The 15332-nt window shown below is 62.0% G+C and overlaps 1 protein-coding gene across 1 annotated transcript; it reads right to left on the bottom strand.

Annotated features, from left to right (window-relative positions):
* Window positions 1-85: 85 nt before the first annotated feature.
* On the bottom strand, window positions 86-9820 carry CSDC2 (cold shock domain containing C2). The gene is made up of 4 exons (XM_017350910.3): window positions 9679-9820; window positions 3087-3385; window positions 2200-2322; window positions 86-1815 (listed from the first exon to the last, which is right to left on the bottom strand). Exons 2-4 carry the CDS (start codon window positions 3260-3262, stop codon window positions 1653-1655), a joined length of 462 nt encoding a protein of 153 aa, XP_017206399.2. The 5' UTR covers window positions 3263-3385; window positions 9679-9820; the 3' UTR covers window positions 86-1652.
* Window positions 9821-15332: the final 5512 nt, after the last annotated feature.

Below are 15332 nucleotides of genomic sequence, written 5' to 3'. Positions count from 1 at the left end.
GGCGGGGAGGCTGAGCCCCCATCTGCTGAGTGTTCCCCAGCCCCTTCCCCAGGGCCCCACACAGAAGGCGCCGGGCCAGGGTGGGTCACAGTTGAGAGTTTATTGCCAGTATTGGGAAGGCTGGGGAGTCCAGGAGGCTGGGGGCTGGAGGGTTTCTGACCGGGCGCTGCAGGGCGTGTGAGTGTGGAGAGAGCTGCTGCCCCTCCCCCACTCCCTAGGAGGCTCCAGGGCTGATGCCACCATATCCGACAGCTGGCTGGGGGCCCCCAGTGAGTTCCCCCACTCCAGCCAGCTCAGCTCGGCCAAGGGTCAGGGTCCTTGTTGCTCAGGCGCAGGCTTTGCTGGAGAAGCCTCGCTTACAGCCGGGAACCAGGCTGGGCTCTTCCAGCTGGGGGCTCCCTGCTCTGTGTGGGCCCTGGGAGCAGGGGGTTGGGGCGTGGTGCTCTACCTCAGGGTCCTGGGGCACCTCCAAGGCCAGGTGTCCCCCTGGACAGCCACTGAACCCCTCGTCCTGGGCCCTGGAGCTCCCAGTTCTGCCCGAATGAGGTCTCACAGGGTCACGGTCCCTGGCAGGCCCTTCTTTGAACCGTGACCCCCATTCCTCCCCACTCAGGTGATGTGCTTTCCAGAAAGGGGGTGTGGTGGGCAGGGCCCCGCCTTCCTGGCCTCCACTACACACACAAACACACACATCCTGGCCTCAAAGGGACTTCACAGCCAGAGGTGGAGAAGCTGAAGCCCACGCCCCAGCCTGGCAGCCTGGCAGAGCCACTGTCCCGGGACCTGGGGTGGGGGAACCAGGAGGAGGCGTCCCCGGCTGAGGGCCTTCCCTGGGTACCTGGGCCCGGCCCTGCCTGAGGGACATGTGTCCGCCCATCGCTGCACCCTCAGAAGGCGACGGAGCCAGGCCCCGGGCTTTAGGAGTCAGGGTAGAGGAGGGGGCTCCCTCCCAGCGGGGACCCCCACCTCCTCGGGGTGGATGGGGGAGGGTGAGCTGGCTCGGCATGGCCCAGGGAAGGGAACGCAGCCTGTGCTGGACTCACTGAGAAGGAGGGACGGCCGCTGAGACAGGGGCCCCCGCCCCACACCTGCCTCTCCAGCACGCTGAAAGTGAGGCCAAAAGTGGAGGAGGGGTCTGTCCACCTCGGGCATGGTCTCTTCCTCTGCCAGGGGGTGGAGGTGCCCCCAAAGCACCCACTGGCCTGGCTTTGGAGGGGAAGGGTCTGCAGGGAGATCCCAGCCAGGACGGGAGGCGGGAGAAGCAGAGGCAGAGCCGGGCCAGGGCCAGGGCCAGGGGGGGCATCGGACTCAGGGGCAGAGACATGGGGAGCAGGTTCCTACAGAGAAGATTCTGCTGGGTCCTAGGAGCCTAGGAGGCTCGCAGAGGCTCAGCCAACACTGGGACAGGAGGGTGGGAGGGTCCTGTGTGCACGGAGGAGGGAGGTCCGATGGCCCCCTCTCCATCCAGCTCCTGGCCAGCTCACGACAGTCACAGGTCACGGGGTGGTGGAGGCACACACTCACGGCCACAAGCACAGACAGACAACAGACAGAAGTGCACACGGGGGCCGCCCAGGGGGCTGGTGAGCCAGCACAGTGGGGCACGGCGCCAGCTGCTGCCCGTCCACCCTGTGTGGTGGCTGCCCGCCCACCTAGGAGCCCACGACCTGGCCAGACCACGTCTCGTGGGGCGTGTGGGGGGCCAGCTGGGTGAGCACCACCTCGACGGCCTGGAACTTCTGGTTCTTGGGCGGGATGGGGCACATCTTGTAGGTCACCTCGTCGCCCTCCACAGGTACGTACTCCCCCTCGATGCTGGAGAGCGAGAGTATGGTGAGAAGGGCCGCGCCCCGGACGCCTCCATGGCCTGGCCCGAGGGGCAGCCGGGCCCTAGGCCTGGCCGGGTCAGGGAGCCTGGCCAGCCTCAGTGTCAGGGCCTCGGCTGTCTGCTCTGTAAAATGGGGATTGCAAACTGCCCCTCCCTCTCAGCAGAAGTGGGTGGGGCCAGGCCTAGACCCACCTCTCCAGGTGGCTCCCGAGATCTGTGTACCCGCCCCTCCTGGGCCCAGCCCTCTCCCTCCAGGCACTGGAGAGGTGCAGAAAGATGCCAGGAACCCAGAGCTCAGTGAGGCGGGACAAGGGGGGCAGCTCTGAGGCCCTGCTGGGGACACGGGGTGGGGGAGGGGGGCAGTGACTCACTCAGACACGTGCACAAAGATGTCCTCGGAGCCGTTCTCGGGGGTGATGAAGCCGTGGCCCTGTGAGCGTGAGAACTGCTTACAGATGCCCTTGAACACGGGGCCAGCCGAGGCTCGAGCTGTCCTGGAGACAGGTGGGGGTGGGGCGGTTGGGACCAGAGCCTGGGGAGCCTCCTCCCCAGATGCCCACAGGTTCCGGGCCCTGCCTGCTGAGCCTGCCCTGGGGCTGCAGGAAGCTGCGGCTGTGCCTGCCCAGCCCCCACATCATCCATCATCCCCATTTGACAGATAACAAGACTGAGGCCAGAGAAGAGTGCTCTCCCAGGATAGCACGGCAGGTGGGTCCCCTGACTCCTGGCCAGTCCTCTCTCTCTGTACAGCCCCCTCCCCTCCTGGGAGTGTTGGGGCTTAAGTGGACCCCTTCCAGGCTAGGTGTGAACACACCCCCAGATGGCCACACCTCTTCCACTCAGTCCTCCCTCACTCACCCAGTGTCTAGGGCAGGCATGGGACAACCAGCACCTGCTACAAAACCCACTCTGGCCAGGCCAAGTCTGTTTCCCTGTGGCCCCCACCAGCCTGCCCCTGGGTGAGCTCAGTGACCCCCACAGGCCCAGGGCTGGGCTGTGTCCAGCCTGTCCACCCATCCCCGAGGTTAACTCCATGCCGCTCCTTCCACTGGGAACACCCAGCCCCCTTCCTCACCTGCTGCCTCTGCCAGCCCCAGCCAGGACGTCCCCCTGGTAGGCCAGGCAGGCGGTACCAGACGGCAGGCACCACCCCTGCTGGACTGGGCCATGGTCAGGGGCTCAGTGAGTCTTTGTGGAATGAATGAATGAATGAATGATCGGCTCCCAGTCCTGGGGGGCTTTGGGGGGTGGTACTCACGCTGAGTATGTCCTGGTCCGCTTGGTGGGCAGCGGGCTGGGCAGGTCCCGAGGAGACACGCTGCCCCGCTCCCAGACCCTGCTGCCCTCCCGGTGGAAAGGGAAGGTGGGCCACACAGGGGACTTGGGGGAGTGCAGTGGGGGCACCACGGGGGGCGACGTGGGCTCCGACGTCATGGCGGGGCCAGCGGGAGAGCCTGGCGGGCTCTGGGGCCCAGGGGCCGGGGAAGGGCTTGGCCGTCCACGCGGGCAGGGCCCGGCCTGGCCCTGCTCAGCAGCCTCACCAGTCACAGGCTCCGTCTGGAAGGAGAGAGAGAGAGAGAGAGAGACAGGTGAGCGCGGCCTGGGGCACCCCTCACGGCATGGCTTCTGGCCGCCCAGCCCCCCCATTCACCCTGGAGGTGGGATGAGCACGTGTGACTCTGAATGCGGTTTTGGCACAAGGGTTGGCAGTTTCAAGCGCACAGCCCTGGGTTCGAGCCTCAACTTTGTCACCTACAACTTGGTGCCATGCAACAAGCCCTCAGAGGCTCCAGCCCCAGGCTGCCTGGGTTTGAACCTCAGCTTCCTCCCCTACCCTCGTGGGGCCTCGCTCAATATTCCGCGACTCAGTTTCCCGCTCTGTAAGATGGGAACGTGCCGGTTCCTGTTTCCTGGAGAGGCCGCTGTGGGCATTACCTGCCTTGACCCGAGCTCGGTGACCTCTTGGGAACGTGGCTGCCTCTCTGAGACGGAGACTCGGCACGGGCCAGCATGTGCCCTCCCCAGAGACCCAGCCCACCACTGTCATCAGAGCTGTCACAGAAATCCAATCGCCAGCTCAGCACTTAGGTGATCTTGTGGTCTCCCCTCTTCCCCGGGGCTTAGGAAGGCTTGGACGGCATCTGGCCAGGCTGGGAAGGACCCCAGGACCAGGAGGGCCCAGCCCTGCCAAGAATGAGCTGTGCACCCCACGTAGTGCTTACAGTGGCCTCCGTCTCCTCCTCTGATGGAGCTTCAGGCCCCGCCTCTCTGGGCCAGGCTGAGCCTGGGGACCTCAGGCAGGAGTGGTGGCTTCACCACCTTGCACCCTACTCCTTCACTGCCCCACCCCCACCCCGAGGCCCTGGGGGTCCCTGAGCGGCAAGTCTCTGTGGCCTCTGTTCCGAGCCCCCCAGCATGCATATACAAAACCTGAAGTTTCCAGAAAAGGGTTTCAGTCTCAGGAGCCCAGAGGCCAGGATGCCCGAAGTGCTATGTGGCAGGCCTGAAAGGGCCCCGAGTCACCCCTCAATCAACGCCCATCACTGCAGCAGGTGCCCCAGCCTTGGCTCAAGATCACACCGTGAATGGGATTTCCTGGGCCCCCGCTGTCCCCGGGGGTGGGGGAGGAGCAGTCCTCCCTGCCCCCAGCACCCACCCCCTACGGGATCGCTGTGGCACCCCAGGGCCAGAGCCCTCCCCAGGCACTGTGAGGCACGAGGGGTGGGGGTTGGCAGGGTCTGCACTTTGGTCAAGCTGGGCCTGGATATCCCCAGCAGCACAGTCGCCTAGAAGTGGAGACAGCCAGTCTGGCCACACGGTACAACTGCACTTGGCTGTGAGAAGAAGCTGAAAGACGGGCTCACGCTGTAGCCCAGACCAGCCTGGACAGCGCCATGCTGCATGGGGGAAGCCGGCCACAGATGACCACAAGTCCATTGCTGAGAAATGTCCAGAACTGGCACACCCCAGAAGGCAGGTTAGTGATGGCCAGGGGCAGGGAGGGCTGGGGGAGGGGCGCCTGCTGATGGTGCAGTTTCTTTCTGGGGCCACGACGGTGGCACAGTTCTGTGGACATCCTGAAAACAACTGAATTACACCCTGAGCAGGTGAATGGTGTGGTACGTGAGTCATAGCTCAATAAAGCTGTTACCAAAAAAAGACAGCAGTGACCCAAGATGACACAGCTGGGGAAGCCCCAGATGCACGGTCCTGCAGCGCCCTCCGGGGTGGCCGCTGCTCTACTTGGGCCAGAGGCGGCAGGCCATGGGGACCGGAGCTGCCTCCCTCTCTGCAGCTTCCCCGGGCCTGGTGCTGTGCTTGGCGGTGACAGCCGGCGCTGGGAGGTCGTGGGGGCGGGGCAGAGGCAGCCCGCAGCGGTTACCAGGGAGACACAGGCTGGCCGCTCCTGCCGCCAGGTGCCTGCTGTCCCAGGGCTCTTCCAAGGCAGGCAGCAAGGAAGGCGCAGGATGCACCCAGGAGCCAGGGGGCCTCCCCATGCCGGACCCCAGAAGTGTCCCAGAGACCAGGCAGCAGAAGCCAAGCGGAGGAACGACAGCCACTACCCCACGCCTCTCCGGGCGGCACTGGCAGAGCAGGCAGCGGGATGGCCTTGGGGCAGAAGAGGGGGGCAGGGGGCAGTGTCCATGGACAGAGATCGGCGCTCTCCCACCCCTCACCCCAGCCTCGGTTTTCTCATCTGGGAAATGGGCATTACAAGAGTCTCTTACTCCAAAGGATTTTTGAGGATGAGACACGTTGGAGCGTGGGCTTGGCCAAGGGCTTGCCCCTCGCAGACAAGGAGGGAGGCCGAGGAAGGAGAGCCCAGCTGAGCTGGGCCAAGCGCCCGTCCCCTCTTTCACCTTCTTAGCAACCACCGTGCCCCTGCCATACCCCTCTCAGCTCCTCAGCTTTCTCGGCTTATTGAATTCCCGCAATAGCCCTCGCAGGCTGGTGCTGTTCTGACCCCATTTTGCAGACAAAGAAACTGAGGCTCAAAGAGTTCCAATCATCATGTAACGCCACCCAGCAACCAACACCCAAGCCAAACTTTGCACCAGAGCAACCTGTCTCTGGAGCCTCAGGGCAGGGCGTCGGGGTCCTGTGTTCAAGTCCTGGCCTTTCTCCCTCTCGTCCCACCAGGGCCCTGGTGCACACTGCCCGCCAGCCCCAGAGACCAGGGAGCAGGGAACCGGCCTCCAGCTCAAGCCCGCAGGGGGAGAGGAGGCTGCTCCTGTCCGGGTGCCCCATGCTGTGCTTTCAGCATCCCAGTCACCCCAACAAGTTGAAGTTACAATTGTTTCCATTTTACAGATGAGACTGTGGAGGCCGGGAGAGGCAAAGTTACTGGCCCAAGGTCACACAGCTGGTAAACGACAGAGCCCAGGCTAAGCTGCACTCTGCTCCCGGCACAGCCAAGATGAGGCTGCAGGTTTCCCCTGAGCAACGAGAGGGGCCAACAAACGCCCCAGGTGCAGGGACTCTGTAGACCAGAGCTAAAGGGCCACCCCGGGGGCACTCAGGGCCTGGGGTCTGTCCGGGGGCCCTCAGAACAGGCAGCTGGCGGGCAAGAGGGTCTGAAGCCTGGCTCCAGAGCGACCCTCCCGTTCCCGTCTGTGCCTCAATTTTCTCGTCTGTCCTATGGGGGAGCCGGGGGCAGTAAGCTGGCCGCTCCCTGGCCGCCCGGCTCCAGCCTGCCCGGACGCCAGGCCACAGCTGCGATTCTGCAGATGAAGGGGGCGTCCAGATAAAACCAGAGGCTGCTGGAAGGCAATGGAGGGGTGGGAGGTGGGGGGGGGGTGTCAAGGGCCGTGGCGCTCTGGATGGTGGCGCAGCCCTGTCAGCCGCTGACCACAGCCTCCCCCTCCCTCCCTGAAAAGACCCAGGTGGGGAACAGCCGTCACGGTCCTCTCTTGACCCTGAAAGCCCCGCTCAGCCTGGGCAGATGAGGGAAAGCAAGCCGGCTGGACCACGCCGTGCTGCGAGGCCGGGAGCAGGCACCTGCTCCTCTCCTGCCGCGTGAGTCCTCGCTGCTCCTGGTGACTCACGAAGGTCAGTGCCGCGTTCCAAGGTTGTCAGAAGCACACACTGGGGACTCCCCCAAGGTGACATTTCCCAACAGAAACAGATTCACGCACACAGCTGAAATAGCCGGGGTGTCCAGCCCTTAGAGGCCCCCAGTCCAGTGCGGGCACAGAAAACCGTGCGTGAAACTCCTGACACTGGAAGGCACCGCCTAGTGACTGTTCACCACACGCCGGCCCAGTGCCAAAGCCTGTGCCCGTTTCTTCACCTCGTCTATGTAATAACTACTTCAGTATACCCATTCTTCAGGAGAGTAAACTGAGGCTCACAGAGCAGGTCAGAGGCAGGGCTTCTGCCCCCTGGAGACGTTTGGGAGAGGGGTTACAGAAAGACCTTGGGCCGGAGGTCCCTGGAGAAGGAAGACAGCACTGGGAGTCAGGGCTGGGGCTCTATTTCTGGCTCTGCACTGACTCAGACCATGACCTTGGGTGAGTCACTCGCCTACTCTGCTAAGCTTAAAAACAACTCCCCCAATAAAAGCGTCCCAGCCCCAAGCCCCCATTATGGGGGAGCAGATGGGGCGAGATGGGTACAGCTGTGTAAAAATAGGGACACAGGACGAGGGTGGAACGGCTTTCTGAACCTTGGGGGCTGGACTGCTGGGGGCTCTGGGCAAGCAAGAAACAACCTGGGGACCACCAGACAGAGCTGGCACCTGTCTGGCTTCTCCCCCTCACCCGGCTTCCAGACGCTCCTTAAAATACATCAGTGCCAGGCTGCTCCTGATGCTGGAAGTGACCTAATTAAACCTGGTCCCTTCCCGCAGCGGGGTGTGTGTGTGTGTGTGTGTGTGTGTGTGAGAATGGGGGGAGGGTGAATGGCACCAGCCAATACTTGAGCTTAACTGTTTGAGAGACTCTTTAACTATCCTCCCCTGCACGTGCCCAGGATGCCCTGGGGGCCTTTGTGGTGGAGGCCCTGGGGGCTTCTTTGTCATGGTGGTGGGGAAGCCAGGATGACCCTGGGAAGGCCAAGTTCACAGCCCAGCCCTGCTGCCTGCCTGCCTGTGTGGCCTAGGGAGTCCTTCTCCCATTCAGAGTCCTCTGAGACAGGAGCAGACTGGTCAAAGACACAAAGTGGCCTGTGGAGTGACCACAAGGCCCCAGGGCCTATGGTATCCCGTGAGCCCGGCCGCCCCAGGGGCTTACGGTTTCCCTGGCTTTGGGAAGGTCAAGGACCCTCCTCTCCTTTTAGTCTCCCATGTTGCTGCTCAGCACAGATGAAAGTCTCGACTGCCCGAAGCCCCCAGCCCCCAGCCCCCAGGTTCTGGGTTCTGGCTACCTGGTTGTTGACCAGTGGATGTGACCAGCTCAGCCAGGCCCTGGGCGCCCTCTGCTGGGTGCCACCCTTGGGGTCAGGCCTCCAGCCTGGCTGTAGGTGCCCCCTCCTCACCAGCATCCATGAGGGTCCTCCGGCCAGTAGGCAGCCGTGGACCTTGCTCAGCCGTCTCTCTCTCTCCAGACCTGAGCCAGGTCTCCGTGGCCAAACTCCCCTGGCCTCTCGCAGCCCTCTGCACACCTATGTTTTGGGGGTTTTGTTTTTGGAGGTAGGGGCGGATGGATCAGGATGCCAGATAACAGAAAATAGGTATTTTGGGGGAAAAGACTTTAAGGTAATGGCGTGGGGGGAGGGCTAAGAGGAAGGAACATCCATAATTCGAGGGCCCACAGGCCTCTGGTTTGGAGTCCGATTCAGGAAACCAGCCTCCCATCCACCCAGGGGGCTGGAGCCCGCCCCTTCCCGGGGAGAAGCCCCTACTGTATTGCACGCTGGAGGGCACAGTGCCAGCTCTCAGAGCGGCTGCCCACCCCCCACCGGGCACACTTCCTCCTCCCAGCCCCCAGCCCCAGCGGATGCAGCAGTTCACTCTGTTTATTATTGTTCTCGCGCCAGCCCCCCCAACCCCGCCTCTCCCTGGGAAGAGCCTGCAGGCTGGCAGCTTGGCAGGAACCTGCTGTCTCCTTGTGGGTGCCAGCATCGCCCCTTATCTCTGCCTGCACTCCTTGTGCCAGGGTCAGGCCACGCAGGGGCTTGGTGCCAGCCAAGGGCGCCCTGAGTCCCTGCATCCCACAGCAGGGGTGGCCCAGGAGGCCCTGGTTTATCGCGTGTGCCCTAGGGGGCTGCACTCTGGCAAGGGTGGAGGTCAGAGGGACACTGGCAGGCAGGGGAGGCGGCAAGGGCTCCAGGTGGGGCTGGCTCCCAGGCGAAAATAATACCACGAAGCTCTCTCTCCAAGCCAATTAACACAATGATCCGCATCACCCTGGGCTAGGGGGAACCAATTCAAGAGAAGACAGCTGCCGGGTCCCACTGTGGCCCGCCCCTTGCGGGCCCTCCCCAGCCCCGGCCCCAGCTTCCAGGGGAAAGACCAGTGATGTCCTCCTTTCCACGCCCGGGAGCAGCCCTGGGATGGCTCCAGCAGCCCCGCTTCCCAGACAGGAGGCTGCGGCTTGGCGGGTGTCTGCTCTGCCCAGCCTCCCGAGCCACTCACAAGTCCCAGGCACACACAGACACCCACAGGGAGCCACACCGCCTCAGCTTCCCTTGGAGGTCAAGGGGAGAGGAGGGGTTGGGAGGGGCGGGGGGGTGCACCTGCATTACCCTGCATCCCCTTTGCAAGCTGAACCGGCCTGGTCCAGCCCCCACTGTCCCAGCCTCCCCCTGACGGCTCCCCCCACTGCACCCTTGCTGTACCTCCCTCCTTCACCCCTGCCATGGCCACAGTCTCCAGCACCGTGCCCTCGGGCCCCAACCAGCCAGCCCTTTACCTCTCCCTGCAGCTGGGGTCCAGGCACTGCCTCCTGCAGCCAGCAGCACTCGTGGATCGGCGGGCAGCTCTGGGTCTGGAAGATGTGCTGTGCGTGTGTGTGTGTGTGTGTGTGTGTGTGCAGCAGGCGGCCCCTCGGCCCCTCACTCACTCACACACGCCTCCCGCTGACGTCAGGACGAGCAGGAGGGAGGGGCTGGGTGGGAATTTGTACTCCCAGCTTAAAGGGACACCAGGCTCTGTCGCCGGGCCGACGCGGCCTCCTGAGTCAGGCGGCGTCGCTCGCGCCCTAGAGCTTCTTGTTTGGGAAGTGGCGTTTATGGCCGGGCTGCGCTGTAATTTGCCAGGTCGGGTGGCTGCTGAGGAATGAGGGGAGGGAGAGCTGGCAATTAGAGGGCAGGAGGGGGTGGTGGCCACGCACACGCGTGTGCACCCTGGGGTCCCCGGGTGGGGGCTGGGGGCAGTCTGCTCTGGGCAAATCCCAGACAGACAGGCACCCAGGGCCGTCCCCTCACTCGGCTGTGACGCCCCGGAGTGAAGGGCGCGGGCAGCCCCGGGCTCAGCTCTGTCTGGCACCCAGTCGGCCCGGGCTTCGCCGCTGCTTAGAACCGAAGAGGACTCCAAGGGAGCAATAACCTGGCACACACACTCATTCTCTCACACTCACACTCATACACACACACCACTCACACTCATACACACACTCACAGACTCACCACTCCCAGACGCACACTCACACTCATACACACTCACAGACTCACCACTCCCACACACACACACTCACACTCATACACACACTCACAGACTCGCCACGCACACACACACTCACACTCATACACACACTCACAGACTCACCACTCCCAGACACACACACATTCACACTCATACACACGCTCACTCACACATTCATATGCACTCACATGTACACACACACTCACAGAGTCACCACCCCCAGACACACACATACTCACACTCACACACACACACAATTCTGGGAGGTCGGCCCTGAGCGCAGGGCACAGACAGCTGCACCTAGAGCCAGCCAGGGCCTGAGCCTCAGTCTCCAGCCGTGGGGCTGCAGGCAAGGCTCCTCCGGCTCCGAGAACCGGCTGCGGGGCTGCCGGAGGACCAGGGGCGTCTCCTCAGTGAGGCCAGGGCCCGGCTGGACGAGGCTCCCACGGGGGCCTCTCCTTCCGCTGTGCTCGCTCCCCAGCCTCCCGTGGAAGCCAGCACGACTTTCCTGCGCCTCCTAGGACTACCCAGGTCGGCATTTTCAAAAGAACTCTCATTCAAATAGAAAGGAGGTCGGAGTTAAAAGGGAAACAGCCAAGAAAAACACAAATACTTGATAAAAATAGCCAAGTGGGATGCAGCTAGGGCTTCCTATGTGCCGGGCAGGCTCGCAGCGGCCCCCTGATTTATTTTTGTCACCCCCATCTTACCTGTGAGGAAACAGGGGTTTGATAGGAGAGACTTGCCTGCTGTGTCATTCAGCTGGCTGGGAGGTGTGGAAAACGCTACCATCTATCCCTGCCCTTCTAGTCCCTTCCAGAACAATCAGTGCCAATTTCTGATTCTACGAGATTTGATTTCAACACTGACTGAGATACCTCTGTCCTTCGAAATTCTCCTCTCCCGGGGCAGGCGTCATGGCACGGTGGGTTAAGCCACTGCTTGGGACACACACGCCCCGTATCAGAGTGCCTGGTACAAGTCTTGGCTGTCCCCCTTCAGATCCAGTTTCCTGCTAATGCGCCTGGCAGGTGGCTCAATGTGTCCCAGAAGAGACTCAGATGGCATTCCAGGCTCCTGGTCTCAGACTGGCCCAGCCCCGGCTGTTGTAAGCATTTGGGGCATGAACGAGCGGATCAAAATCTCTGTCTCTTCCCCTGTCACACTTGCCTTTCAAATACATAACTCTTAAGAAGAAAAAAAAAAAGAAAAAAAAAAAAAACCTCCTCTTCCTTCTCTGCCTTCTTCTCTCCCAAATAGAATAGTTTTGGGGGCAGGTGTTATAGCATGGTAGGCTGTAGGTAAGCCACCTGCAGCGCCAGCATCCCATATGGGCACCGGTTCAAGTCCCAGCTGTTCCACTTCTGATCCAGCTCCCTGCTAATGTCCTGAGAAAGCAGGTGAGTAGGCCCCTGCGCCCACATGGGAGACCCAGATGACCTGGCCCAGCCCTGGCCTTTGTGGCCATCTGAAGAGTGAACCAGCAGATGGAAGATCTCTCGCTCTGTCTCTCCCCCACTCTCTGTAACTCTGATTTTCAAAATAAATAAATCTTTTTTTCTTACAGAACAGTTTTCAGGGGGCTGCACAGGAACCTTCTGCGGACAGCGCTGTGAGGTTGCCCCGGGGAGGGAGCAGTCTTGGAGATCCCCAGGGCAGGGACCCACGCCCTGGCCTCTGGACTCCTGTTTTGTTTATCTGAGTGGCAGAGAGAGAGAGAGAGAGCGAGCGAGCTCCCATCTGCTGGTTCGTTCCCCAGATGCCTGCAATGCTGGGGGTGGGGTGCAAAGCCGGGGAACAGGAACCTGATCCGAGTCTCTCACACGGTGGCAGGAGAGCTGCCTCCCGGGTCTGCGTTAGCAGGGAGCTGGAGAGAGGAGCCAGAGCCGGGAGTGAACCCCGCACTTGGATATGGGAGCTGGGCACCTCAGCCAGCATCGTGGCCAAACACCCACCCACCCCGGACCCCGCCCTTCCACGAGATGTCTGGGGCCCTGGTCGACACCAACGATGACCCCGCCCCGGACCCCCATACCGTCCCTTCTGCAAGGGTCTGCCTCCCTGATTTGCTTAGGGAATCGGCTCATTGGACCACGTGGCCCATCAGAACCAGCGTCAGCTGAGTGACAGACTACAGAGGGGCCAGGGAGGGAGGACTCTCTGAACTCCAGGAGACGGGCAGAGCCAGCCGTGCCGGCATCTGCAGAGGAGACGCCCAGGAAAGGGGCACAGGCGGGCAGAAGGCCTGAGGGTGGCAGAGGAAGAGGGAGGAGGCTGGTGTGATGGCGGCCTGAGGGACAGCAGAGGTGGGCTCTGACCCTGGCGGCCGGGACGAAGGGCCTTGAAGGCCAGCTCCGGGGAGGCCTGTTCTGCTGTGGACAAGGCCGGAGCCGGGGCCAAGGGCCTGACTCTCCACCCCCCACCCCCCCACCCCCACCCGGTCTCCTTTCTCTGCCGTGAGAGAGCAGTGGCAGAGGCAGGCCGGGAGATGGCGGGAAGCCGCGCGGGACTACTCAATGTGCGCAGCCAGCGCGGGGCACAGCTGTTCATTCAGGAAACGAGCAGCCGCCAGGCACCACCCACCCGCGGCTGAGTAACAAAGAATCAGCTGCGGGGAGCAGGGCCGGCACTGAGGCTATTTTTGTGAAAAGCTGAGAATTCAAAAGCTCATCTCCTGGAAAGCCTCCTTCGCCTTGGAGAAGCTGAAGAGGTGGGTCAGAGCCAACAGACCCCTCCCCAAGCCCTCCTGACCCTGCACATTACCGTCCTCCTCCTGTAGCCGGCGGGGGCCAGGTGTGGACCCGTGCAGCCTAGAATCCAAGCACGCAGACCCCTGGGGCGCTGGTGCCATTTGACAGGTGGTGAGGATGCCCAGGCCCAGAGAGGGTAAGACACTGGCGTGGCATCACACAGCTGGTGATGAAGCTGGGATTAAAATGCAGGGGGTCTGCTCCCCTGCTCCCTTATTCTTTCCACGGTGTCTCACTGCTGCTGAGATGTCCGTTCAGCCCCCTGGACACTGTCCCCCTCACTCTGGGACGCAGACTCCAGCCTCCACGGCCATAGTTGCCCAGTGAGGCACAGAGGGGCCTCTCTTCCTCTCCCCAGTCCCCATCATCTTCTCCAGTCCAACGCCCCCCCGGTACTGGAGAAGATCTTGCTCTGCAAGGCTGACCTCACCACCATCCACTCACACCTGCCGTGTACCCGGTGGTCTAGGCTCTGGGACTGCAGCAGCAAACACAGGAGGTATCTCCTTGAGTTTATGGAGTTTACATCTCATCTAAAGAGAGATAACAAAAAACAATCAAGGGGGGGTGTTTGGGATAGTGGTTAAGACACCACTTGGCGCTGGTTCAAGTCCCGGCTGCTCCTCTTCTGATCCAGCTCTCTGCTATGGCCTGGGATGGGACAGCAGTGGAAGATGGCCCAAGTGCTTGGGCCCCTGCACCTGCTTAGAAGACCCAGAAGAAGCTCCTGGCTCCTGGCTTCAGATTGGTGCAGCTCTGGCCATTGCAGCCGTTTGGGGAGGGAACCAGCAGATAGAAGACTTCTCTCTTCCTCTCTCTTTGCCTCTGCCTTTCTGTGACTCTGCCTTTCAAATAAATAAATAAATCTTAAAAAAAAAAAGACCCCACTTGAGGCCCACATCCCATATCAGAGGGCCTAAGTTCGGGTCCTGGCTCCGCTTCCGATTCCAGCTTCCTGCTAACGCACACCCTGGGAGGTAGCAGGTGACGGCTCAAGGACTGGGGGCCCTGCCACCCATGTGGGAGGTCTGGATGGAGTTCTTGTCTCTTGGCTTTAGCCGGGCCCCACCCTGGCTATTACAGGCATTTTGGGAGTGAACTAGCAGATGGAAGACCTGTCTCTCTGCCATTTATATAAATAGGAATAAATACATTTTAAAATATATACAAACAAATAAATGCATGGTCACAAATTACACAAAACCAACAGCAGGGTGAGATGATGGAGATGGCTGAGGGGGTACCTCTGGCAAAGGAGCCCCGGAAGCTGATCCCCACGGGGAGAGGGGGGCCAGCTTGTAGGCAGGGGACAAGTGTTTCTGGAAGAGGGAACAGCCTAGGTGAGCCCCCAGAGGCAGGAGAGAGGGCTGGAGGAAGCCAAGGTTGCAGATTAGGGACAAGCAGAGTAAGGCAGACGGGGCTGGAGCCAGGAGCAGGGGATGGCAGGGGCCACGTGGTGTGGGGTTTGGGGTCCTGCTCCTCACTGGAAGTGGGAGGAGAAGGCCTGGCTCGCTCCTGCTCCAAACAGCCTGGTGGCCAGCAGCCCCTCTCTGCGGGAGGCTTCGCAGGCAGGAGGAAGGGGGAGTGTGGGGTGGGGTGGGGGTCACTAGTTGGGACCCTGAGGCTCCTACTGCTCTCTGCATCTGCTGTTCAGATTCCATCACATTGCCAGTCTGTGATGAGCTGGGGGGACCCGGCCCACAGCTGACCTCTTCCATGCCAAGTCCTCACGTCCAGTCTGACCCCTGGCTGCTCCAGGGCTGGCTGGGTGGGCCGTGAGCCAAGCCTCTGGCAGCCAACACAGCCCTGAGCACGCCGGCCACCGGCCTCCAGCCCTGTCGGTGCTGCGGGCTCGTGTCCATCCCAAAGCCGTCCCAGTGTCCTGGCCGGGCGGCGTCTGTGCTCACTCGTTACATTACCCACTGTTCTTCCTCAACAGCAACGCCCGACATGATGTCCGTGTGTCCACATCTGCCTCCGTGGGTCCCGCCCTAGTGCACACGCCCCACGCGGTGAGGCCTCCCACCCCCTGGGCACTTCTTTTTCTCCTTTTGGCTCAAGAACCCAGAGCAGCATCCTGGGGACACTTTGCTTCCGCCCCTTTTAGAGCCCCTCTCCGCAGTGGCGCTGCAGCCGGCTCCTTTGCTTCAAGTCCCCGAATCAGAGTCCTCCC

Source organism: Oryctolagus cuniculus, chromosome 11, assembly GCF_964237555.1.
Source record: "Oryctolagus cuniculus chromosome 11, mOryCun1.1, whole genome shotgun sequence".
In the NCBI taxonomy this organism is placed as follows: Eukaryota; Metazoa; Chordata; class Mammalia; order Lagomorpha; family Leporidae; genus Oryctolagus; species Oryctolagus cuniculus.
The sequence above is the reverse complement of the archived record's forward strand: the minus strand, read 5'-3'. Positions and strand labels throughout refer to the sequence as shown.